We start from the raw sequence: 26,838 nt of genomic DNA, 5'->3' as shown, positions 1-26,838 counted from the left end.
AGCCTGACATAGATGGACATGATCAAGAAGAATCTGGTCCAGTAGGAGTGACATTTTTGGAGAAAGTGGATCCTTGCCTTTTGGCAGATACATTTGTGGTTTCAGGGTGCAGTTGAATCAGTGAAGGTAACCTGTAACCTGTAGTGGATTTATGATATTTGTTTGTGTTTCTTCTGCCCAGAGGGAGCGGGCGCTCCGTGTCACACAACTTGGGTCAAGATCTGTTTCTTGCTTTGCGCTTAGGAATAGGGCACATTGATTGGAATGATTTATGGGGTAGTGATAAGTGTGAAGGTGGAGCAATTTAAGTTGAAGATTCCTGGTGTTTGTGATACCCACCGTTTGGTGCCGCGCAGATCCGGTGGTGAGCGTGGTGAAACAGAGGAGTCACGGTCAGTCCTTTGAGTTTTGAGTCGGAGTCTTTACCCGACAAAGTCATGTTAGAATATATCAGTCATCCTGTTAGAGCTTTTGTGCCGAATCCACTGCGGTATTTCAGGTGCAACGTTTATGGTCATGTCGCAGCAGTGTGTAGGAGGGAGATTCCAAGATGTGGGAAGTGTGCACGAGGGCATGGGACAGAGGATTGTGTAGTTTCAGTGGATAAAGTTGTGTGTGTCAACTGTAGGGGTGCCCATGTTGCTGGGGATTGGAAGTGTCCGGTGCGAGAGAGGCAGGTTGAGGTGGCCAGAGTCAGAGTAGTGCAGAAGGTGTCGTATGCTGAGGCAGTGAAGAAAGTAGAGGAGGATGGGTCAAGGGTGAGGGATCCTGAGAGGATCCCTGTGAGTAGTAGATCTGTGCCAGCACAGAGGGATAGGCCAACGAGTGATATATGCTTAAGTAAGGTTGGCTTCTTAGCGTTCATAGCAATAGTTATCAATTGTACTGCAGTAATGGATCGTAAATCACAGAAAATAGATGTTGTGGTGGCTGCAGAGAAGTATTTGGGTATAGGGGATTTGACTTCAGAAGAGTTTCAGGGTGTGTTGAGTGGTGTTGTCCCGTCCTCCCTGGCCGTTGGCAAGGTGCAGGAGCAGATAGGGTCAAAGTAGTGGAATGGGGTAGTGGGTTTTTAAAGAGTGTATGGTTAGTTGGAAGGGTGTATTTTTTAAAATATATATATATATATTTTTTATGTTTATTTTTTCCTTTTCCCGTTTGTATCAGAAAGTATAATGGATTTATATCATAGTCCAATTGGGGGTGGTAATGCAACAATTGGATGCCAACCGCCGATAAACCCCAAAGAAGAAGAAGACGAAGAAGAAAGTGGGAAAAAGGAGTGAAGTTGAAGAAGTAATGTAAGTAGGAGTAGAGACACAATATGATGTTCCTTGTCAACAGAGGGATCCTGACATGTTGCATGTTAAGAAGGTGGACTTTGTTGCGTTTATTACTTTGGTTATCAACTGCACAGCGCAAATGGAGAGGAAATCGGAGAAAATATGCATCATTGTGAGTGCGACTGAGCGTTTTTTGGGACTTTTCTGCAGAGGCATTACAAGGAATCCTGTCGATGAATACTCCGTCCTCACAGGAAGCCTGTGTAATGATGTGATTTGAATGTGACTGAAGGAGTGGGATGGTTGTTCGATTTATTTTTGTATTATCTCGGGTCCCCCCTTCCCGCAATGGAATATATAATTTTTGTTTTGTTTCAACACCACGTACAGTAGGTGGCGACAATACACCAATTGGTGTAGTCTGCCATAAAACTTTTTAAAGAAAGAAAAAAAGAAGAAGAAGATTTCCGTTATCTGTCATTGCAGACGCAATAGCTTTCAGCTGACAGGTCATGCAGAAACATTGACAATCACCGGACGTGAAGTTCCAGACATCCAGAAGAAAAGTTTGTTTGTTGTCAATTATATAACGGGTGGGTCTAATCCTGAATGCTGATTGGTTAAAACCGCATTCCAGCCGGTGTCTATTTAAGCAATAAGGCCCGAGGAGGTGTGGTATATGGGCAATTTCCCACGGTTAAGGGCTGTCCTTTGCACGACGCAACGCGGAGTGCCTGGACACAGCCATTAGCCGTGGTATGTTGGCCATATATCACAAACCCCGAGGTGCCTTATTGCTATTATAAACTGGTTACCAATGTAATTAGAGCAATAAAAATAAATGTTTTGTCAAACCAGTGGTATATGGTCTGATATACCACGGCTGTCAGCCAATCAGCATTCAGGGCTCGAACAACCCAGTTTATAATCCACAAATTACCACTGGCTAAATCTATGACTTTAAAATGGCTATTTACTCTGTTCCATCTGACTATGCAATCTACTGTCTCATCAGCCCAGCCAGGCAATTTTTTATTTTGATTTCCACTATAAAAAGCATCTAGACATTATCTCACATTTCCTTTAGACTAATATTTAGTTTTCAACAGCTGAGATTTGTATAAACTTTGCTGTCCGTCTCCGACATTTGCAACATTGTTTCAATATTCAAATTCGATCTCCAACTGTCACAGAGTAATGAATGTGTCGGTATGAGACAGACAGGCAGGCAGCTTTTCTCAGCCAGTCGAAATCATGAATCGGCATCGTTTTTATGGATATATACAAAGAAATATCAATAGAAAACAGGTAAAACGGAACGAAGTGCAGCTAGTTTGCAGTCTTCCCAGCTTCAGTTTGAAGTGATTGTGTTAGCTGTGTTGATGGCTAGCTCCTCTGAACAACAGTGTCCTGACGAGTGAGCACATTTTCTATGCCAGGTGAAATCGCGCATCATTAGCTCATTGTTATGGATGTATCCAAATAAATGTCACTAGAAAACAGCTTAAACAAATGCAAATGCAGCTACTTTGTTGTTATTCTGGCAGCACTGTTTGACATGACTGTAAGTTAGCCATAGTTGGCTAGCTAGCTATCTAGCTAGCAAGCAAGGGATAAGAACGTTGCCAACCAGTATGGCAATAGAACATTTAGAACGAACGTCTGGGTCGCGTCCATAGATACTGAACAAAAATACTTAAGGATTGGGTCACGTCTCTGACAACCGAACCGATAGAACGAAGTACCAGCAGGTTTAGGTAGCAACCATAGATTTGTGTCTTGACTATATCTTGTGGAAGGATGAAATATTATGAATACATTCATAAAAATAACGTTTTTAATTAAAATATGTAAATCATTATTTGAATATGTTGGTAACCCGTTGTATAAAAGTGATAATGCCCTCAAAGCCGTTGTTTGGAGGATATATTGATACGGTTTGCCAGGCCTAACAACACCCGTGCCAATATATCCTCCAAACACCGGCTTCTCGGGCATTAGGCTGTCACTTAAAGGTAAAATGCAATTTGTTGGCTCACACTACTGTAGCTAAACACATTCACAAACTTTAGCTATTTTTAGCCAATCTACACGGATGGCATCTGTCATTCAATTTCTAGCTAATTGCCATCATTATTGCATCTTTGGCATTGCTACTGGACAGCTAGCCCTTGATCATGACTCTCAGTTCTATTCAATGATGTATATAAAATAATTGGTTCCATTACATTACACATAAGAGTCATTTATTGGACGAAGGCGTCTTCTTTAGGGGGAGGTTTGTTAAGAGCCACAACGCTCGGTCTGAACATTATAAACGCATCGCTTGCGGTACGGTTTTGGAAGCATAAGGACCTTATTTTCATATCGACGAGAAATACTTTTCAAAAAACTAAAGGTTAAGTTGATACACGCCTTTTATAGGGTTAGGGTTTCCACACGGCCATATTTCCATGTTACAGCGCATGTTTACGGAAGACAGAGTGGACTATCTCTGCTAATTAGCTATCTGCGTCTCCGAACAACTGTGTGTAAACAGAAGACAGACGCCACAAACGTGTCGTCACTGAAAAATACTGTCGGCTGCAACTGTGTTAAAACCGGTTAAAAAAGTGTGTATTTTGCATTTATGAAATATTTTTTGTGTGATATGAAAGTAGAGGGATTTATGTTTCTAGAACTGTACCGCAATTGAGAATCGATTCACGTTTAGATTGAGTATTTGGCTGTTTTGGCTTCCAAACAGAACATGTAAGGTCCTTGGACTAAGGAGTAGCCTAACATTAGGCTCCTTTAGTCCAATATTGGGCTACTGTGCAGCAGTATGAACGTGTACATTTAATTTTTTTTTACACGTATTAAAGCTGAATCATGGTGACTTATCAGTATTTGCTAGTGTAGTTATGTTTGATCATGCATGTTACCTTTCCCAGTTGAGTTAAGGGAGAATCAGAGATGTGTGCTGCTGTCTACCTGCTGTCTACGGTGACGGGGTACATGCTCACCTCTGCCTTGTTATTGAAATGCCCAACACTTCTGCATCGGAGGAAGAGAGAGCCATTCCTAAGCAGACACATATCCCATCGTGGAGGTGAGTGTTGCTGGAATCTTGCTTCATCCATACATGACACACCCATGAAACTGAAAGTACAAAAGGCAGTGCTGTTCCTCAAGACATTTACATTTTAGTCATTTAGCAGACGCTCTTATCCAGAGCGACTTACAGTTAGTGAGTGCATACATGTTCATACTGACATCTTGCTGACTTGCCTCTTACCAACTCCTCTGTCCTGTCTGTATTTGCAGGGGCAGGTGAAAACCTGGAGAACACCATGGCAGCTTTCAAGCAGTGAGTCAAGACCATATCCTCCCATTGAATCGTGCTGCACCATGTCATGTTTTACATAGGCCAACACAGGAGGATTAGACTAAATATCCAGATTAACAGCAAGCAATGCCATAAGAAGATATATCATGGAACCTAATTGATGATAAACCTACACTCTCTCTATGAAGGAAGTAGGCAGATGGGACCAGATGTCCTTAAGAGTAAAATATACTTCTGCTGAGTGGATTATTCAGCTTGCCAAAATTACTCATATCATCAAGTTTGTTTTATTACTAGTAGAGGATGATTGTGTGTAATTGTAGTCTAGACTCAAAAGTATGAATCATGTCACATCGTTGTGCTGGAGTGCTTTATCATGTACTATGTGTGGATGTTGTAACTGACAGATCACAGACCATATTTTGCCATAATGACATGACACCAACCTTGACATGACATCAATCTTGCATTGTTTGCTCTATAACCTGTTATTTCATATGCCTTGCCACCATGATATACAGTGGGGAAAAAAAGTATTTAGTCAGCCACCAATTGTGCAAGTTCTCCCACTTAAAAAGATGAGAGAGGCCTGTAATTTTCATCATAGGTACACGTCAACTATGACAGACAAATTGAGGAAAAAAAATCCAGAAGGATTTTTAATGAATTTATTTGCAAATTATGGTGGAAAATAAGTATTTGGTCACCTACAAACAAGCAAGATTTCTGGCTCTCACAGACCTGTAACTTCTTCTTTAAGAGGCTCCTCTGTCCTCCACTCGTTACCTGTATTAATGGCACCTGTTTGAACTTGTTATCAGTATAAAAGACACCTGTCCACAACCTCAAACAGTCACACTCCAAACTTCACAATGGCCAAGACCAAAGAGCTGTCAAAGGACACCAAAAACAAAATTATAGACCTGCACCAGGCTGGGAAGACTGAATCTGCAATAGGTAAGCAGCTTGGTTTGAAGAAATCAACTGTGGGAGCAATTATTAGGAAATGGAAGACATACAAGACCACTGATAATCTCCCTCGATCTGGGGCTCCACGCAAGATCTCACCTCGTGGGGTCAAAATGATCACAAGAACGGTGAGCAAAAATCCCAGAACCACACGGGGGGACCTAGTGAATGACCTGCAGAGAGCTGGGACCAAAGTAACAAAGCCAACCATCAGTAACACACTACGCCGCCAGGGACTCAAATCCTGCAGTGCGAGACGTGTCCCCCTGCTTAAGCCAGTACATGTCCAGGCCCATCTGAAGTGCATTTGGATGATCCAGAAGAGGATTGGGAGAATGTCATATGGTCAGATGAAACCAAAATATAACTTTTTGGTAAAAACTCAACTCGTCATGTTTGGAGGACAAAGAATGCTGAGTTGCATCCAAAGAACACCATACCTACTGTGAAGCATGGGGTTGGAAACATCATGCTTTGGGGCTGTTTTTCTGCAAAGGGACCAGGACGACTGATCCGTGTAAAGGAAAAAATGAATGGGGCCATGTATCGTGAGATTTTGAGTGAAACCCTCCTTCCATCAGCAAGGGCATTGAAGATGAAACGTGGCTGGGTCTTTCAGCATGACAATGATCCCAAACACACCGCCCGGGCAACGAAGGAGTGGCTTCGTAAGAAGCATTTCAAGGTCCTGGAGTGGCCTAGCCAGTCTCCAGATCTCAACCCCATAGAAAATCTTTGGAGGGAGTTGAAAGTCTGTGTTGCCCAGCGACAGCCCCAAAACATCACTGCTCTAGAGGAGATCTGCATGGAGGAATGGGCCAAAATACCAGCAACAGTGTGTGAAAACCTTGTGAAGACTTACAGAAAACGTTTGACCTGTGTCATTGCCAACAAAGGGTATATAACAAAGTATTGAGAAACTTTTGTTATTGACCAAATACTTATTTTCCACCATCATATGCCAATAAATTCATTAAAAATCCTACAATGTGATTTTCTGGATTTTTTTTTCTCATTTTGTCTGTCATAGTTGACGTGTACCTATGATGAAAATTACAGGCCTCTCTCATCTTTTTAAGTGGGAGAACTTGCACAATTGGTGGCTGACTAAATACTTTTTTTCCCCACTGTATACCGTTCCTTCAGAAAATATTCATACCCTTTGACTTATTCCACATTTTGTTGTGTTACAGCCTGAATTCAAAATGGATTCAAATAATTGTTTTCTCCTCTCTTTCATGTTGATGAAATGGTCTATGACTCTGTCATATAGTACATGCTTTTAGTTTTAGTTTTCCAAGGCTACATGGCTAAAATGCTTGCTTGCTAGCCTAACTTATTTTCATGGGCAACGTTGAGCCAGCTAGTTAACATTAGCCTACTACATCTAGCTACATATTGAACTTCCACCCTCTCAGGCCAGGGGCACAATGTATGAATTTATGGTTAGATAATTTACATTTTACATTTACGTCATTTAGCAGACGCTCTTATCCAGAGCGACTTACAAATTGGTGCATTCACCTTATGATAGCCAGTGGGACAACCACTTTACAATATTATTTTTTTATCAGATCAGAATGCCGTTTATAATCATTGGCAAGCACGTTGAATTAAGTAAAACCACAAGTCCAAATTCCTATCTCCATCCATGGCTAATTTAAGAAAGGGCCAATTTTAGCAAGCTAGCCACTGGAGGACAATGACACAACGAGATGCAACAATTCAAGTTTTTTCTGTCAATGACGTTTTCCTTTTGATGTGATGTGATTGGTGTGAAGCCAAATCCGAACTGGCTTCCCTTGACACTTATTTTTGGTGCACCAGGACCTTTCACAATTGAGCTCACTCAGTTTAGCTCAATGCTGATTGGCTATTATTTTACACTTTTTTATCAAGGAAGGCCAAATGCTCGCTGGCTTCCCTTGCATTCAAAGCAACGGGCAGCAACAATGTCATACTCTTTGACCAGACAGCATCAGATAGATGGGCTACACGTACAGAGACAGAGGGGCGCTGTTTCGCTCGCTTTGATGCTTTCTCCAGTGAAATACATTCAGCCTCTTGCGCATTGAAGGAAAATTATGAAACACAGAGAGACGAAAGATGCATTATTTTATGTATTTAAAAATATATATACAGTGAGGGGAAAAAAGTATTTGATCCCCTGCTGATTTTGTACGTTTGCCCACTGACAAAGACATGATCAGTCTATCATTTTAATGGTAGGTTTATTTGAACAGTGAGAGACAGAATAACAAAAAAATCCAGAAAAACGCATGTCAAAAATTTTATAAATTGATTTGCAATTTAATGAGAGAAATAAGTATTTGACCCCTCTGCAAAACATGACTTAGTACTTGGTGGCAAAACCCTTGTTGGCAATCACAGAGGTCAGACATTTCTTGTAGTTGGCCACCAGGTTTGCACACATCTCAGGAGGGATTTTGTTCCACTCCTCTTTGCAGATATTCTCCAAGTCATTAAGGTTTCAAGGCTGACATTTGGCAACTCGAACCTTCAGCTCCCTCCACAGATTTTCTATGGGATTAAGGTCTGGAGACTGGCTAGGCCACTCCAGGACCTTAATGTGCTTCTTCTTGAGCCAAAAAAAACAAATGATAGTCCAACTAAGCCCAAACCAGATGGGATGGCGTATCGCTGCAGAATGCTGTGGTAGCCATGCTGGTTAAGTGTGCCTTGAATTCTAAATAAATGTCACAGACAGTGTCACCAGCAAAACACCCCCACACCATAACACCTCCTCCACCATAACACAGTCCCCTCTGAACAGTTGATGTTGAGATGTGTCTGTGACTTGAACTCTGTAAAGCATTTATTTGGGCTGCAATTTCTGAGGCTGGTAACTCTAATGAACTTATCCTCTGCAGCAGCGGTAACTCTGGGTCTTCCATTCTGGTGAGAGCCAGTTTCATCATAGCGCTTGATGGTTTTTGCGACTGCACTTGAAGAAACTTTCAAAGTTCTTGAAATGTTCCGTATTGACTGATCTTCATGTCTTAAAGTAATGATGGACTGTCATTTTTCTTTTCTTATTTGAGCTGTTCTTGCCATAATATGGACTTGGTCTTTTACCCCCCCCCCCCCCCCGACCTTGTCACAACACAACGGATTGGCTCAAACGCATTAAGAAGGAAATAAATTCCACAAATTAACTTTTAAGAAGGCACACCTGTTAATTGAAATGCATTCCAGGTGACTACCTCATGAAGCTGGTTGAGAGAAAGCCAAGAGTCTGCAAAGCTGTCATCAAAGCAAAGGGTGGCTATTTGAAGAATCTCAAATATAAAATATATTTTGATTTGTTTAACACTTTTTTTGGTTACTACATGATTCCATATGTTATTTCATAGTTTTGATGTCTTCACTATTATTCTACAATGTAAAAATAAAGAAAAACCCTTGAATGAGTGGGTGTGTCCAAACTTTTGACTGGTAGTGTATATTGGTCAATTATTGGGGGGAAGCCTGGCTTCTCTTGGCCTCCATGAATACACACCACTTAGTAGGAGCCATTTTGAAGTGTAGTTAACGGAGTTGAATTGGTTAACCTCACTCCTTAGCTTGAAATGCCAACACCTGTGCCATCGACTTGCTAGCGTTTCGGTGGTGTAGTTGGCTAAGACATTGTCAAGAGGGCGGTCATGTGTGTTTGCGAGACAGATAAATCCCAGTAGGGGAGGAAGATATACTGTTCAGCAAGCAGCATGACATCCATTATGTGTGTGTGTGTACCCTGTCTAGATTTGTTGATGCGATCCTCAACTTCCTGCTGGTGTGGTACTAGTGTGTGTGTGTGTGTGTGTGTGTTATTGTCTCCTTTACATGTGTCCAGTGCAGTGGACCTTGGCACCGACATGCTGGAGCTGGACTGTCACTTGACCAAGGACGAGCAGGTGGTCGTGTTACATGATGCCAACCTGGAGAGGTCGACTGGCGTCTGTGCCCACCTCTCTGACGTGGCCTACGCCGTGAGTATTGCAAGGTTGGCTTCTCAACAGTCATATAAAACTTAGCCTATGTACTTTACCTAGGCCTCATTGCAGCAAGTGGTCGGTAAGGACTCCACAAGGTCCCTCCATTTCTTCCTGTCTTTGGCTATTTTAGACGCCTCTTTCCTGGTCTGGTCTTGAACTCAGCTTTCATGTAATTTTACTCCCCAGTCTTTTGTTGTACTTATCTCACTATTAGAATAGATCCTGTCAAAAGCTTAAATCTGACTTTTGACCAAATAATACATCTAAAGGGATTAGTGCGATATCAGATTTTCTTTGGCAAAAAAGAGAACACGAAGCAAACTAAACTCTATGGTCCTTTAAAACCTACTTTTGCAAGCTATAGCTTGCAAAATAAACAAATGTGACTCTGGGTGACTACATAAGGCTGTTTTTTTCCAACATTAGGAATGTTTTCCTCAAGTAATGAAGTCCGCTTCATGTTTTGTTTCCTTTACTTCCTTACTTCCTAGTATCGCGATACTGGTATCGTGACAACACTAAAAGGGATATGCATGATAAAATGTGTGTACTATGTTTGTTCTCTATAGGATCTGCCTCCTTACCTGTGCAAGCTTGGTGTGACTTTCCAGAGAGGTGAGTATCACTGTTTGTATGCGGTACATGCTGCTTTGGCAGGTGTGGATGTGTCCTTATTTTTTCCCTGTCTGTGTCAACAGAATGCGTCTGTGAGGGAGGGGAGGACAAACGCATTCCTCTCCTCAGGGACGTGTTCGAGGCCTTCCCGAAGACCCCTGTCAACATCGACATCAAGGTCAACAATGACACACTTATCAAGAAGGTGTGTCTGTGTGTGTGTGCCCTGGGGTTAGACATTTCAGGAAAGAAGTGGGTGCTTTGAGTGTGTGATGGGATAAGTGTTCTCATCAAATGGTTGTCATTGTGGTGGGTTGTGAATTTGTTTGTTCTGCAGGTCTCAGAGCTGGTTGTGAAGTATGACAGAGAACACCTCACTGTTTGGGGCAACTCTAGCAACCAGATTGTGCAGAAGTGTTACAAGGAGGTAACCAAAGGCTAATTGCCTTGTATAATTATATATTCTGTTTATACTTGATAATATTTACCTTGATCAACATAAACTTGAAGTGCACATGATATGTACCCATTTTTATGATGACCGTTTGGGAAGAACCTTTTAGCACATAGGAGGACTGAGTTCTTTGTCATACCAGGAAAGCTGGATTGCGGACTTGTATTCATCACCACCTTCTGCTTTTCTCTGACTGTGTTGTAGAACCCTCGTATCCCAGTGCTGTTCAGCATGCGCAGGGTTCTAATGCTGGTGGGGCTCTTCTACACCGGCCTCCTGCCCTTTGTGCCCCTCAGAGAGCAGTTCCTGGAGATCCCCATGCCCTCCATTGTCACTAAGTATGCAACATGCAGACACACACACACTTTTAACTTAGCTTAGGCCATCAGCTTAAATGTTACACCTATCCTCCTTGATTCTAGTGTTTGTATGACACGGGTAAAAGAGTAAACCACGGAGCTAATAATGAGATGACTCCCCATTTCTTTGGAGCAAGGGGCATTTAAGAGCGGCGAGATGGAAGTCAGAGATAGTATTATAGAAAGTGATGGGCAGGAGGAAGACAAGACGCCATTTGTCTACTGACAAACTAGTTGCTGCATTAATAGACATTGACACTGATCTGGTAGCCTTTGAAAATATTGATGTCATAAATGAAATATCCATGTCATTGACCATGTTTACATGCACTAATAATTCGATATTAAGATGATTATGGCAATACTCAGTTTGGCATTAGTCATGTAAACACCTTACAATGATTATCTTAATCTGTGTAAGATCATATAATCGAAGTAAGCATAAACTAGGGATGTTGATGGTTAACTGTTAATCGGTTAGCCGCAGAAAATAAATTTGACTGTTCATGCTTATCGGTCTAAAGGTTAATTTGCATGATTTAGTGCAATTAAATTGGTACATGTGTATTTTCGTTAGTCGTCATGTATCTTATTTATCACATGCGCACAGCATACAGACCCTACTTAGAGCGGAATATCACCTGTCGGACAGTGAAAGCTGCAGCTCTTCCCACCGATTTGTTGCTCTAGTGAAACGTGTTCTTATAAACCCAATCATTGTGCAACAATTCTAAATGCAATAGTGTGTTAAAAACAGAGTTTTGATGGCCACGATTAAAAAGAGGCGCTTTCTACTGCCACAATTTTTTATTTCTCAACTCCTAATTGAAGCGCGTACTCCATTCGCCATATAGGCAGTACGGTAGGCAGGCTATCAGCGTGTCACCACCTTGCAATCTGAGCTGGAGGCAGTATGCAAAATCGGATTTTGGCTAGGCTACTTTGAAGCAAGGTAAGACATGCCTCATAATATGAAGTAAAACGTCCAGGTTTCAAACAATTTAAGTATATGTTTTGAAAATGCATACTGCCTCCAGCTCAGATTGCCAGGTGGTGACATATATATACATACTACCGTTCAAAAGTTTGGGGTCACTTAGAAATGTCCTTGTTTTCGAACGAAAAGCAATAAAAACAAAAGATTAAGATGGGCAGTCTGAGATATGTTTTTTCTTTGCAACTCTGCATAGAAGGTCAGCATCCCAGAGTCGCCTCTTCACTGTTGACGTTGAGACTAGTGTTTTGCGGGTGCCTTTTAATGAAGTTGCCAGTTGAGGACCTGTGGAGGCGCCTGTTTCTCAAACTAGACACTCCAATGTATTTGTCCTCTTGCTCAGTTGTGCACCAGGGCCTCCCACTCCTCTTTCTATTCTGGTTAGAGCCAGTTTGCGCTGTTCTGTGAAGTCAGTAGTACACAGCGTTGTACGAGATCTTCAGTTTCTTGGCAATTTCTCGCATAGAATAGCCTTCATTTCTCAGAACAAAAATAGACTGACGAGTTTCAGAAGAAAGTTCTTTGTTTCTGGCCATTTTGATTCTGTAATCGAACCCACAATTGCTGATGCTCCAGATACTCAACTAGTCTCAAGAAGGCCAGTTGTATTGCTTCTTTAATCAGCACAACAGTTTTCAGCTGTGCTAACATAATTGCAAAAGGGTTTTCTAATGATCAATTAGCCTTTTAAAATGAAAAATGTGGATTATCAAACACAACGTGCCATTGGAACACAGGACTGATGGTTGCTGATAATGGGCCTCTGTACACCTATGTAGATATTGCCTCCATGAACAGCAGGAAGCAGATTGTACAGTCAACTTTCCTGCCAATTCTTGACTATGGTGACACCATTTACCAGAATGCAGCAGCCACTACCTTTAAACCTTTGGATGCCCTCTACCATAGCGCCCTTTGCTTTATTACAGGTGACAGTTTTAATACTCATCACTGCATCCTGTATCAGAAGGTCGGCTGGACCTCACTAAAGTCCTCTAGATCACTTCATTACTCCCTTTTTGTTTGCAAAGCTCTGCTCCACAAGCTTCCAACCTACCTCACTTCCCTGTTGAAATATACTGAACAGAAATATAAACGCAACATGCAACAATTTCAAAGATTTTACTGAGTTACAGTTCATATAAGGAAATCAGTCAATTCAAATACATTCATTAGGCTCTAATCTATGGTTTTCACGTCTGGGATTACAGATACAGTGGGGGAAAAAAGTATTTAGTCAGCCACCTATTGTGCAAGTTCTCCCACTTAAAAAGATGAGAGAGGCCTGTAATTTTCATCATTGGTACACGTCAACTATGACAGACAAAATGAGAAAAAAAAATCCAGAAAATCACATTGTAGGATTTGTAATGAATTTATTTGCAAATTATGGTGGAAAATAAGTATTTGGTCAATAACAAAAGTTTCTCAATACTTTGTTATATACCCTTTGTTGGCAATGACACAGGTCAAACGTTTTCTGTATGTCTTCACAAGGTTTTCACACACTGTTGCTGGTATTTTGGCCCATTCCTCCATGCAGATCTCCTCTAGAGCAGTGATGTTTTGGGGCTGTCGCTGGGCAACACGGACTTTCAACTCCCTCCAAAGATTTTCTATGGGGTTGAGATCTGGAGACTGGCTAGGCCACTCCAGGACCTTGAAATGCTTCTTACGAAGCCACTCCTTCGTTGCCCGGGCGGTGTGTTTGGGATCATTGTCATGCTGAAAGACCCAGCCACGTTTCATCTTCAATGCCCTTGCTGATGGAAGGAGGTTTTCACTCAAAATCTCACGATACATGGCCCCATTCATTCTTTCCTTTACACGGATCAGTCGTCCTGGTCCCTTTGCAGAAAAACAGCCCCAAAGCATGATGTTTCCATCCCCATGCTTCACAGTAGGTATGGTGTTCTTTGGATGCAACTCAGCATTCTTTGTCCTCCAAACACGACGAGTTGAGTTTTTACCAAAAAGTTATATTTTGGTTTCATCTGACCATATGGCATTCTCCCAATCCTCTTCTGGATCATCCAAATGCACTCTAGCAAACTTCAGACGGGCCTGGACATGTACTGGCTTAAGCAGGGGGACACGTCTGGCACTGCAGGATTTGAGTCCCTGGCGGCGTAGTGTGTTACTGATGGTAGGCTTTGTTACTTTGGTCCCAGCTCTCTGCAGGTCATTCACTAGGTCCCCCCGTGTGGTTCTGGGATTTTGGCTCACCGTTCTTGTGATCATTTTGACCCCACAGGGTGAGATCTTGCGTGGAGCCCCAGATCGAGGGAGATTATCAGTGGTCTTGTATGTCTTCCATTTCCTAATAATTGCTCCCACAGTTGATTTCTTCAAACCAAGCTGCTTAACTATTGCAGATTCAGTCTTCCCAGCTTGGTGCAGGTCTACAATTTTGTTTCTGGTGTCCTTTGACAGCTCTTTGGTCTTGGCCATAGTGGAGTTTGGAGTGTGACTGTTTGAGGTTGTGGACAGGTGTCTTTTATACTGATGATAAGTTCAAACAGGTGCCATTAATACAGGTAATGAGTGGAGGACAGAGGAGCCTCTTAAAGAAGAAGTTACAGGTCTGTGAGAGCCAGAAATCTTGCTTGTTTGTAGGTGACCAAATACTTATTTTCCACCATAATTCACAAATAAATTCATAAAAAATCCTACAATGTGATTTTCTGGATTTTTTTCTCTCTCAATTTGTCTGTCATAGTTGACGTGTACCTATGATGAAAATTACAGGCCTCTCTCATCTTTTTAAGTGGGAGAACTTGCACAATTGGTGGCTGACTAAATACTTTTTTTCCCCACTGTATGCATCTGTTGGTCACAGATACCTTTAAAAAAAAGTATTGGCGTGGATTAGAAAACCATACTCAATAGGTGACATGTCTGGTGTGTATGCAGGCCATGGAAGAACTGGGACATTTTCAGCTTCCAGGATAGATCCTTGCGACATGGGGCTGTGCATTATCATGCTGAAACGAGGTGATGGCAGCGGGTTAATGGCACAACATGGGCCTCAGGATCTCGTCACGGTATCTCTGTGCATTCAGATTGCCATCGATAAAATGCAGTTGTGTTCGTTGTCCGTAGCTTATGCCTGCGCATACCATAACCCCACCGCCACCATGGGGCACTCTGGCCACAACGTTGATATCAGCAAACCGCTCGCCCACACAACACCATACACGTGGTCTGCGGTTGTGAGGCGGTTGTACATACTGCCAAATTATCGAAAACGATGTTGGAGGCGGCTTATGGTAGAGAAATGAACATTCAATTATCTGGCAACAGCTCTGGTGGACATTCCTGCAGTCAGCATGCCAATTGTACGCTCCCCCTCAACTTGAGACATCTGTGGCATTGTGTTGTGTGACAAAACTGCACATTTTAGAGTGACCTTTTATTGTCCCCAGCACAAGGTGCACCTGTGTAATGATCTTGCTGTTTAATCAGTTTCTTGATATGCCACACCTGTCAGGTGGATGGATTATCTTGTCAAAGGAGAAATGCTCACTAACAGGGATGTAAACACATTTTTCACTAAGTTTGAGAGAAATAAGCCTTTTGTGCATATAGAAAATATTTGGGATCTTTTGTTTCAAATCAAATCAAATCAAATTTTCAAATCGAATACAACAGGTGCAGGCATTACAGTGAAATGCTTACTTACAGCCCTTAACCAACAGTGCATTTATTTTTAACAAAAAAAGTAAAAATAACAACAAAAAAAGTGTTGAGGAAAAAAAAGAGCAGAAGTAAAATAAAGTAACAGTAGGGAGGCTATACCGTTGCAGGGGGGTACCGTTGCAGAGTCAATGTGCGGGGGCACCGGCTAGTTGAGGTAATATGTACATGTGGGTAGAGTTAAAGTGACTATGCATAAATAATTAACAGAGTAGCAGCAGCGTAAAAAGGATGGGGTGTGGGGGCAGTGCAAATAGTCCGGGTAGCCATGATTAGCTAGCTGTTCAGGAGTCTTATGGCTTGGGGGTAGAAGCTGTTGAGAAGTCTTTTGGACCTAGACTTGGCACTCCGGTACCGCTTGCCGTGCGGTAGCAGAGAGAACAGTCTATGACTAGGGTGGCTGGAGTCTTTGACAATTTTGAGGGCCTTCCTCTGACACAGCCTGGTATAGAGGTCCTGGATGGCAGGAAGCTTGGCCCCAGTGATGTACTGGGCCGTACGCACTACCCTCTGTAGTGCCTTGCGGTCGGAGGCCAAGCAGTTGCCATACCAGGCGGTGATGCAACCAGTCATGATGCTCTCGATGGTGCAGCTGTAGAATTTTTTGAGGATCTGAGGACCCATGCCAAATCTTTTCAGTCTCCTGAGGGGGAATAGGCTTTGTCGTGCCCTCTTCACGACTGTCTTGGTGTGTTTGGACCATGATAGTTCATTGGTGATGTGGACACCAAGGAACTTGAAGCTCTCAACCTGTTCCACTACAGCCCCGTCGATGAGAATGGGGGCGTGCTCAGTCCTCTTTTTTTTCCTGTAGTCCACAATCATCTCCTTTGTCTTGGTCACGTTGAGGGAGAGGTTGTTGTCCTGGCACCACACGGCCAGGTCTCTGACCTCCTCCCTATAGGCTGTCTCATCGTTGTCGGTGATCAGGCCTACCACTGTTGTGTCGTCGGCAAACTTAATGATGGTGTTGGAGTCGTGCCTGGCCATGCAGTCATGGGTGAACAGAGAGTACAGGAGGGGACTGAGCACGCACCCCTGAGGGGCCCCCGTGTTGAGGATCAGTGTGGCAGATGTGTTGTTACCTACCCTTACCACCTGGGGGCGGCCCGTCAGGAAGTCCAGGATCCAGTTGCAGAGGGAGGTGTTTAGTCCCAGGATCCTTAGCTTAGTGATGAGTTTAGAGGGCACAATGGTGTTGAATGCTGAGCTGTAGTCTCCCGAGTGGCGCAGTGTTCTAAGGCACTGCATCGCAGTGCTAGCTGTGCCACTAGAGATCCTGGTTCGAATCCAGGCTCTGTCGTAGCCGGCCGTGACCGGGAGACCAATGGGGCGGCGCACAATTGGCCCAGCGTCGTCTAGGGTAGGGAAGGGAATGGCCGGCAGGGATGTAGCTCAGTTGTTAGAGCATGGCGTTTGCAACGGCAGGGTTGTGGGTTCGATTCCCACGGGGTATGAAAAATTAAAAAATTTATGTAAGTCGCTCTGGATAAGAGCGTCTGCTAAATGACGTAAATGTAAATGTAGTCAATGAATAGCATTCTCACGTAGGTGTTCCTCTTGTCCAGGTGGGTTATCTTAGAGTCCTTGGACACGGGGACTATGGTGGTCTGCTTGAAACATGTTGGTATTACAGACTCAGTCAGGGACATGTTGAAAATGTCAGTGAAGACACTTGCCAGTTGGTCAGCACATGCTCGGAGTACACGTCCTGGTAATCCGTCTGGCCCTGCGGCCTTGTGAATGTTGACCTGCTTAAAAGTCTTACTCACATCGGCTACGGAGAGCGTGATCACATAGTCATCTGGAACAGCTGGTGCTCTCATGCATGCTTCAGTGTTGCTTGCCTCGAAGCGAGCATAGAAGTGGTTTAGCTCGTCTGGTAGGCTTGTGTCACTGGGCAGCTCACAGATGTGCTTCCCTTTGAAGTCTGTAATAGTTTTCAAGCCCTGCCACATCCGACGAGCGTCAGAGCCAGTGTAGTACGATTCAATATTAGTCCTGTATTGACTCTTTGCCTGTTTGATGGTTCGTCTGAGGTCATAGTGGGATTTCTTATAAGCGTCCGGGTTAGAGTCCCGTTCCTTGAAAGCGGCAGCTCTACCCTTTAGCTCAGTGCGGATGTTTCCTGTAATCCATGGCTTCTGGTTGGGGTATGTACGTACGGTCACTGTGGGGACGACATCATCGATGCACTTATTGATGAAGCCAGTGACTGATGTGGTGTACTCATCAATGCTGTCTGAAGAATCCCGGAACATGTTCCAGTCTGTGCTAGCAAAACAGTCCTGTAGCTTAGCATCTGCGTCATCTGACCACTTTTTTATTAACCGAGTCACTGGTGCTTCCTGCTTTAGTTTTTGCTTATAAGCAGGAATCAGGAGGATAGAGTTATGGTCAGATTTGCCAAATGGAGGGCGAGGGAGAGCTTTGTATGCGTCTCTGTGTGTGGAGTAAAGGTGGTCTAGAGTTTTTTTTCCTCTGGTTGCACATTTAACATGCTGGTAGAAATGAGGTAGAACGGATTTAAGTTTCCCTGCATTAAAGTCCCCGGCCACTAGGAGCGCTGCATCTGGATGAGCGTTTTCCTGTTGATTTATGGCCTTGTACAACTCATTCAGTGCAATCTTAATGCCAGCATTGGTTTGTGGTGGTAAATAGACAGCTATGAAAAATATAGATGAAAACTCTCTTGGTAAATAGTGTGGTCTACAGCTTATCATAAGATACTCTACCTCAGGCGAGCAAAACCTCGAGACTTCCTTCAGCTCAGGAAACATGGGACCAACACTTTACATGTTGCGTTTATATTTTTGTTCAGTGTATAAAAATATGAGACGTCAAAACCAGTTCGCAGGGTTGGTTAACTCTTGAGGTCCCGCTTGTCTCCACAAAGTTTGATAAATCCGCCTTTAGTTTTAATGCACCACAGTTATGGAATACCTTACAAAACGAATTACACCTGGATTCCCTGGTCTCAATTGGGTTCCCCTAAATAAATTAAAGTTAATAAAATATGCCATTGAAACTAGCTTTACTCTCCTCTTCTATGGGTTTTCATATCAACATTTGTTGTCCAGAAGCCAAAGTCACAATCCTAGTCATATTAGCAACCCATCATAGTTGTTGCATCTTTAGATTCCCCCTCTTTCAAATGTTCTAACAGATTTTCATCTCTGTCATATATGGAACCGCTCGCATCAGGTGCGCTTTTTTCGAATGTTTCCCCACGAATTGCATTTTGGCAAATGATTGAAAATGTGGTTTTACATTGGCTGCTTTAATTACAGGAGTTGCATGTTTGATAATATAGCCTTTTGGCTGTGAGACGATATGCTTGCTATTGTTGTATGTTTCAATTAAGCTCTTAATTAAATATTTCTGTTCCGTGTATGCATGCGTAGTATTTTCTGTTGGTCATGTTATTTCACTGTTTGGAACAAATTTAACCATTTGTTAACTGGTTAATGAGGGTCGATTAGTCAGCAGCAAAATAGACATTTGCATACCTACCATAAACCGATTTAAAACACCTGTTTTTTTCCCCCCTCTCTTTCGAATTATTAGGACATGTAAACACCTTAATCGGAGTTCCTGCGGTGTATTTGTTCTGCACATGTGCTATCACGAGCAGCAGGGCCTCCCTCTTTGGCTCGAGTGAAGTGAGTTCTAAAAATCTGAAAGTATGCATTTTAGAAATAGTTTACACATACCAACTTTATATGTCCGAACTCGGAATCAAATAGGCTTTCCCAAAAATGATATGGTCGCTGTTTTAAGAACGTTTCTTTTGATTGCTGACTTTCTGCATTTTTTCCATCAAGTCCCATCAGGCAACTTGATTTGTCAGATGTCTGTGTAAACAGGATTATGAGGGAAATTGTTGTTCTTGCAAAGCATGCAAACGTTTTAACCAAACTATTATATCAAGCTGAGTATTTTATAATAATCATAAATGTATTCAATGATTCTACCCAGTAACATTTAGTCAAGTATCTTATTGTAAGATAAGTGGAGTCCTACCTCCCCTCACAATACCCTCATGTTCTCTCTACCCACTGGCTCTCCACCCTCTCTTATTTACATTTACATTTTAGTCATTTAGCAGACGCTCTTATCCAGAGCGACTTACAGTTAGTGAATACATATATATTTTTTTTATACTGGCCCCCAGTGGGAATTGAACCCACAACCCTGGCGTTGCAAACGCCATGCTCTATCAACTGAGCTACATCCCTGCCGGCCATTCCCTCCCCTACCCTGGACGACGCTGGGCCAATTGTGCGCCGCCCATGAGTCTCCCGGTCGCGGCCGGCTGCGACAGAGCCTGGATTCGAACCAGGATCTCTAGTGGCACAGTTAGTGCCTTAGACCACTGCGCCACTCAGGAGGTCTTATCTGGAATAATATGTTGCCGTTTGAAAGTTGATCTCTGGGCACAATTAAATGATTCAAATAACATGCCTGTTTGTTCTCTGGATTGTAAATGCTTTCCAATTTGGAAGTAAGCCAAACAGCAGGGATCATAGGGATGAATAATAAATGCCTTTCCATTTAAAGCAGCTGAATTTGGACGTAAACAGAGGTTGAGTTGAGGCCACTATGTGGTTTGTTATAAGCTAACCGTGTTTCTTTTTCATTTTTGTTCACCGGAGGGGCCCTTTAAAGGGATTCTGTGAGATTCTGTCAATTTTTCTTCTTACTCAGAGTCAGTTGAAATCATGGATACTGCTAGTGTACCTGTAGACTTCCAGTCATTGTGCTAAAGCTAGTTAGCGTTGGCTCGCAAAACTACCTTGAACTTCCTTCATACTGTATGCAGAGACATAAAAATGGTTCATTTGACTCTTGGTAAGTAGAAAAATTGCTTATGCGCCAGAATCTCGCACTATCCCTTTAAAGAGGATTGACCTGTAGAAATACCTGAATTCTAAAGTTGGGTAAAAAAGTGTACTTTCGATTCCTTCATTTTCCCTTATGTATTGCCTGTGTTGTGTTTTTGTGATTCCACAGACATCTTATGAGGGATCCTGATAAGATGACCAGGAGTCAGCATGTCATCACCTGGCTGGCAGATACGTAAGTGTAATAATCTGAGATGACTGTACCCTCCACTTGGAACAACTGCTCCATTGCACACTTCAGAAGGAGCATGCATAGCATTACGTTTGGACGTCTGGTGAGTGGTTGACTGTAGCTGTGGTCCAGAACAGGTGATATGTAATATTATAAATGATGAGGTTCATTAATCAGGGTCTAAAGACTGTTTCTCCTGCAGCCTGCTGATGAGAAGAGCTCTGTTCAATCACCTAACAGCAAGGGGAATACAAGTAAGGCCATTCTGACAAAACTGCTATCTATCGCTTGTATCACAGTCACTTTGCTCTGCTCGTGCTCATACTTGTTTAATTCCAGGTTTATGTGTGGGTGCTGAACGACGAGAAGGACTTTAAGAGAGCCTTTGACCTGGGAGCCACAGGTGTCATGACTGACTACCCCACCAAGTTGAGGGACTTCATGGAGAAGAATGGCACTGCTAAATGCCTAAATAAACTAAAGACTGAATGACGTGCCAAAGTCGCCACGTTCCCACCACTAAAGCCAACTGACCTGCCAAAGTATCTCCAGACTCCCATCGGACTCCAGACCTTGGCTATTCTGGGAGGCGTTGGCGTGTTGATGTACGCACAGAGGATGATCACCCAAGATTCCCCTTGTTGTGTCCATGTAGATACAGAACTGTTTGAACACCAGCACAGGCAGCTAAGATTATTTGGCCTTTGTCCTGCACTTCAACTGGGCAATAAAACTTGTTAATGTATCTACTTTTACAGTAGTTAAAAAAAAAAGTTTGATTAATGTAACATGGCCAGTTAATATGTTAATCGTAGGAGAGGGATATTTGATCAAGAAGTGGTTCAATATTCAGTATGTTATTGTGTTTTGCTGTTTGACAGATAATGCACGCATCTGTCAAATTCAAGACTTCATTCAGTGCCAGTCTGTTTGTGCTGTCATGCCAACACCATTGCCCATTGTCAAGCCAAACATGGCATGACAATGAGCGAAAAGGAGTTGGCATGATAGCATAAATAGACTGGCACTACAATTAGTCTTACATTTGTGTAATAGCAAAGTAAAGTGACTGAGACCTGTTTTTAATTATTATTTTTCACCTGCAGAATCAATAGAATTTAAAGTGTTTATTTTTTGCAATTTAGATTGTTTAAAAAAAAAAAAAAGTATTGATTGTAAAATGGTATTGAAATATGAAATGTATTTGATGTTTGGTTGTGACCTGATCCCGCCTCCCTCTTTAAACTTGCAACCTTATTGGACGTAATTCCACCTGCCAATTAACGTTGTCCATCCTTTTGGTTGTTTCAGGCAAGTGCCCGTAGTTGGGAAGGAGAAGCGGGGATCCGCAACAAGTCTATTTGATGGAAACACATGATTGCTAGGGAACAGTGACAAAAGCCTGTTTTATATACATGTTTGTTTATCATAATGTTTGGTTTCGAAAGTGAACGCAGTGTTGCGCTTGGTTGGCAGATCTGCACAGCTATACCAAAGATTTGAATAACTAAACCAAGATAGACCACAGTCTTTCGTTTCCAATGGGAACAAATGAGTCATAGTGGGCATATAAAGGAAGAAGGTGGGCAGAGCCAAGCATGAGCTAGCGAGATCCTATTGGCGCGTTATACCAGGTATCTGCATATTTCCGTTAGGGAACGCTTACTCTGTGAAGTGCGCTTGTGCAATGACTCAATTCGCCTTTGCGCTCCTAAACAACGCGATTTTTAAAAAACGTTTCAAAGGGTAAAGTCTATTAAACTTAGTCCACTCTGTTCATAACAGATTCTAGTTTTGGGAACAGAAAACGGTATTGAGATCAAATGTTTCATAGATGAGAAAATTTGCAGAATCCATCTCGTTACATCTTCTCCCACTGCTGGCCAGTGGGCTTCCTCTCACTACCACTCATATTTGGTAGTGAGTGGAAACGCCAAGTGGATGCTTGATATTTATACATCTGGTGAAATATCTGTCTCATTGTTCTATCTGTGGCTGTACTGAGACAGGTAGTAGGCATGGCAGGTAGCTCAGATGGGAGTAAATCTGAGCTGGATGAAGGTAGTAGGATTAGTGATGTGACTACCTACACAACTGTACGGAAAGAAAGTTGGAAATGTTCAGAAAAGGGGATGAGGGTGGATTTACCACAGATGGGGACATAGATGGAAGGGGGAATCTAGAAGAGCAAACGGGCAGGGAGATGAGGTACATGAGAACAAAGTAACGTTGTCAAAGGCCATCAAATCATTCTTCCTCTTCTGTGGGTTTTATGGCAGACTACATCCAAAAGTTGTATTGCCGCCTCCAACTGGACACAAAATATATAAAATAAATAATAAATCCATACTTAGTGATACTAACTTACTCCACCCTAATAAAAATAGTACATTGCCAAAACAAACAAAACTCCCATTTCTTCTTCCTTCTTTTAGTTCTCCATAACTCCCTTCTCAGGCTCTACGACCTGAGAGAGTGATACAGCTTTTGCCAATATTCCATGTAACAAAAGAAAATCCATACATAATAGGGAAACTAACTAAATCCACCCAAATAAAATAGTACATTGACAAAACAAAACTCCCATTTCTTCCTTCTTTTAAATCTCCATATCTCCCTTCTCAGTCTCTAGGGCCTTAGATGGTGGTACGGCTTTTGACAATATTCCATGTAACTCTTTTGCCGAGAAATCTTTCAGCCCCAGGAACCGTTCCGCTGCAACCACAAAGATTTCTATCTTCCTATATCTTTTCTCCACCTTGGCAGTGCCATTAATCACCATTGCGATAAAGGCCACAAAGTCCACCGTTTTAACCTTGTCAGGATCATCTTGGTGAAAGGCAACCCCTGCAGCTTGCATTGAAGGCCTATCCACCACCACGGACTCTTCGGGAGCACCATTCAAACCCTCAACCCTTTTAAACGCTGCTGCATAGGAAATGCTCTGTACAACCCTAACTTTGGCCAATTCATTTTCTTTCACCCTTGTCGGGCATTCAAAAGACGTGGCTTCATGGTTCCCACCACAATTGCAACATTTCACTTTTTCATCACTTTTATAAAACATTCAATTATATTTTCCACAACTTGGACATCTCGGTTTCTCCCTTCTGCAAACCCTTGACACATGACCTAAAGCTTTACAGTGATCACACTGCATTTGTCTTGGGATAAATGCTCTGACTTTGTAGTTTATATACCCTTAATATCAAAAAACAAAAGAACAGATAAACTCTTCACTTTTTCATCTTTCACCACTCGAGTCATCCGAAATGCATCAATCACTCCAGGAATATTTTGATAGCATACAATATAGCTCAATATTTTGATAGCATACAATATAGCTCAGTATTTTATTTATACAGTCATTTCTGCTCATCTTTATCAAGGGTTAAATAATTTGGGACCCCCACTGTATAATATAATGTAGGGTCATTCCCTGTAGTATTGTTTTAAAGCTTTACAGTCTTGCTACCAGTCTTCAAAGTTGCTTAGACATGAATGAGCTTGGAGTAACAGTATTTTAGAGGAAGTTCACTAATATCAACCAACAATACTAACGTTCGCCACTATACAGGTTTGGAAAGCAATGTAATACAGCTATCAGAAATCTGTTAATATCCCTAGTGGCCAACAATATAGAAATATATTGCCATCTAGTGACAAGATATAATTTGTACATTTGAGTAATTTAGCAGACGCTCTTATCTAGAGCGACTTACAGGAGCAATTAGGCTTAAGTGCCTTGCTCATGGGCACATTGAAAGATTTTTCACCTAGTCGGCTCGGGCATTCGAACCAGCAACCTTTCGGTTACTTGCCCAATGGTCTTAACAACTAGGCTATCTGCCACCCTGTAGAACAACATACACTACATGACCAAAAGTATGTGGACACCTGCTCGTTGAACATCTCATTCCAATATCATGGGCATTAATATGGAGTTGGTCCCCCTTTTGCTGCTATAACAGCCTCCGCTCTTCTGGGAAGGCTTTCCACTAGATGTTGGAACATTGCTGCGGGGTCTTGCTTCCATTCAGCCACAAGAGCATTAGTGAGGTCGGGCACTGATGTTGGGTGATTAGGCCTGTCTTGCAGTCGGCGTTCCAATTCGTCCCAAATGCGTTCGATGGGGTTGAGGTTAGGGTTCTGTGCAGGCCAGTCAAGTTCTTCCACACCGATCTCGACAAACTATTTCTGTATGGACCTCGCTTTCTCCACGGGGGCATTTTCATGCTGAAACAGGAAAGGGCCTTCCCCAAACTGTTGCCACAAAGTTGGAAGCACAGAATAGTCTAGAAAGTCATTGTATGCTGTAGCGTTAAGATTTCCATTCACTGGAACTAAGGGGCCTAGCCCAAACCAGGAAAAACAGCCCCAGACCATTATTCCTCCTCCACCAAACTTTACAGTTGGCACAATGCATTGGGGCAGATAGCGTTCTCCTGGCATGCGCCAAACCCAGATTTGTCCGTCAGACTGCCAGATGGTGAACCATGATTCATCACTCCAGAGAACGCGTTTCCACTGCTCGAGAGTCCAATGGCTTTACACCACTCCAGCCGACGCTTGGCATTGCGCATGGTGATCTTAGGCTGCTCGGCCATGGAAACCCATTTCATGAAGCTCCCGAAAAACAGTTATTGTGCTGACGTTGCTTCCAGAGGCAGTTTGGAACTCGGTAGTGAGTGTTGCAACCAAGGACAGACGATTTTTACGCGCTACGCACTTCAGCACTCGGCGGTCCCCTTCTGCGAGCTGGTGTGCCCTACCAATTTGCGGCTGAGCCGTTGTTGCTCCTTAACGTTTCCACTTCACAATAACATTACTTACAGTTATCCAGGGCAGCTCTAGCGAACTGACTTGTTGGAAAGGTGGCATCCTATGATGGTGCCATGTTGAAAGTCACTGAGCTCTTCAGTAAAGCCAGTGTACTGCCAATGTTTGTCTATGGAGATTGCATGGCTGTGTGCTCGATTTTATACACAGGTGTGGCTGAAATAGCCGAATCCGCTAAAGGTACTGTCACTGACTTGTCATGAATGACTTCACTGCATTTATCAACCTGTCTTAATACCATTGTGATATTGTAAATTCATTGTTTATTTTCTTTATATTTAAAGGACATCAGCAGAGAGACTGGCTGTGACCCTATACACTTTATGTTAAAAGGAGAGACATTCACATCTCTCGCCTATGTATTCTGAATAAGTCTCTATGCCATCTCAAAGATTGTCATTGAGACATGCAAGGCACTGTTAAGTGTGTTGAAGACTATATGAAGGTGAAAAGCAATAGCCCAGGGATAAGAAGGCGCCGATAGACATTTACATTTTACATTTTAGTCATTTAGCAGACGCTCTTATCCAGAGCGACTTAAAGTTAGTGAGTGCATACATTATTATTATTATTATTATTATTTAAAAAAAAAATTCATACTGGCCCCCCGTGGGAATCAAACCCACAACCCTGGCGTTGCAAACGCCATGCTCTACCAACTGAGCTACATCCCTGCTGGCCATTCCCTCCCCTACCCTGGACGACGCTGGGCCAATTGTGCGCCGCCCCATGGGTCTCCCGGTCACGGCCAGCTACGACAGAGCCTGGATTTGAACCAGGATCTCTAGTGGCACAGCTAGCACTGCGATGCAGTGCCTTAGACCACTGCGCCACTCGGGAGACATGGCCGCCTTGTTTCAGGCTCCTAAGCAACTTTGCAGTATTTCTTTCTTCTTTATGTTATTTCTCACGTTATTAGCCCTAAACAGTCTTTGCATTATTACATACAGCCGGAAATAACTTTTGGATATCAGAGAGGCGGTAACTCACCAGCATTTTGACCAGGAATACGATTTTCCTGAATTGGATCCTTTGTTCGTACCGTCCAAGGCGACTGAACTTATCCCAGAGGCTGCTCCAAGACGCCGCTGGCGGAGAAGAGATATTCGGAGTGGACTTTTAGTCAGACTCAGGAGGCGTGCACACCATCCACCGCTTCTGAGTATATTACTCGCTAATGTTCAGTCCCTGGACAATAAAGTAAATGAGCTCAGGGCGAGGATCTCC

The 26,838-nt window shown here is 42.7% G+C and overlaps 1 protein-coding gene across 3 annotated transcripts in view; it reads left to right on the top strand.

Annotated features, from left to right (window-relative positions):
* The window catches only part of LOC311105998 (lysophospholipase D GDPD1-like), a 44,909-nt gene extending 23,058 nt beyond the window's left edge, over window positions 1-21,851 (top strand). The window contains exons 1-12 of one of the 3 annotated variants that reach the window (XR_014610292.1): window positions 3,754-3,895; window positions 4,217-4,374; window positions 4,590-4,632; window positions 9,437-9,572; window positions 10,148-10,193; window positions 10,277-10,398; window positions 10,531-10,620; window positions 10,852-10,985; window positions 19,264-19,358; window positions 20,710-20,775; window positions 20,975-21,026; window positions 21,112-21,851. Coding sequence is in view for 2 of the 3 variants with exons in the window: in XM_084148255.1 (XP_084004381.1) it covers window positions 4,239-4,374; window positions 4,590-4,632; window positions 9,437-9,572; window positions 10,148-10,193; window positions 10,277-10,398; window positions 10,531-10,620; window positions 10,852-10,985; window positions 20,710-20,775; window positions 20,975-21,026; window positions 21,112-21,264 (978 nt within the window). In the remaining variant the exon portion in view is untranslated. Of the gene's footprint in view, window positions 1-3,753; window positions 3,896-4,216; window positions 4,375-4,589; window positions 4,633-9,436; window positions 9,573-10,147; window positions 10,194-10,276; window positions 10,399-10,530; window positions 10,621-10,851; window positions 10,986-19,263; window positions 19,359-20,709; window positions 20,776-20,974; window positions 21,027-21,111 lie in introns of those variants that run through there. The other 2 variants (XM_084148254.1, XM_084148255.1) reach the window with 2 other exon arrangements.
* Window positions 21,852-26,838: the final 4,987 nt, after the last annotated feature.

The sequence above is a fragment of the Coregonus lavaretus genome (assembly GCF_964263955.1).
Source record: "Coregonus lavaretus genome assembly, chromosome: 30".
Lineage (NCBI taxonomy): Eukaryota > Metazoa > Chordata > Actinopteri > Salmoniformes > Salmonidae > Coregonus > Coregonus lavaretus.
This window is presented reverse-complemented; position numbering and strand designations above follow the sequence as displayed.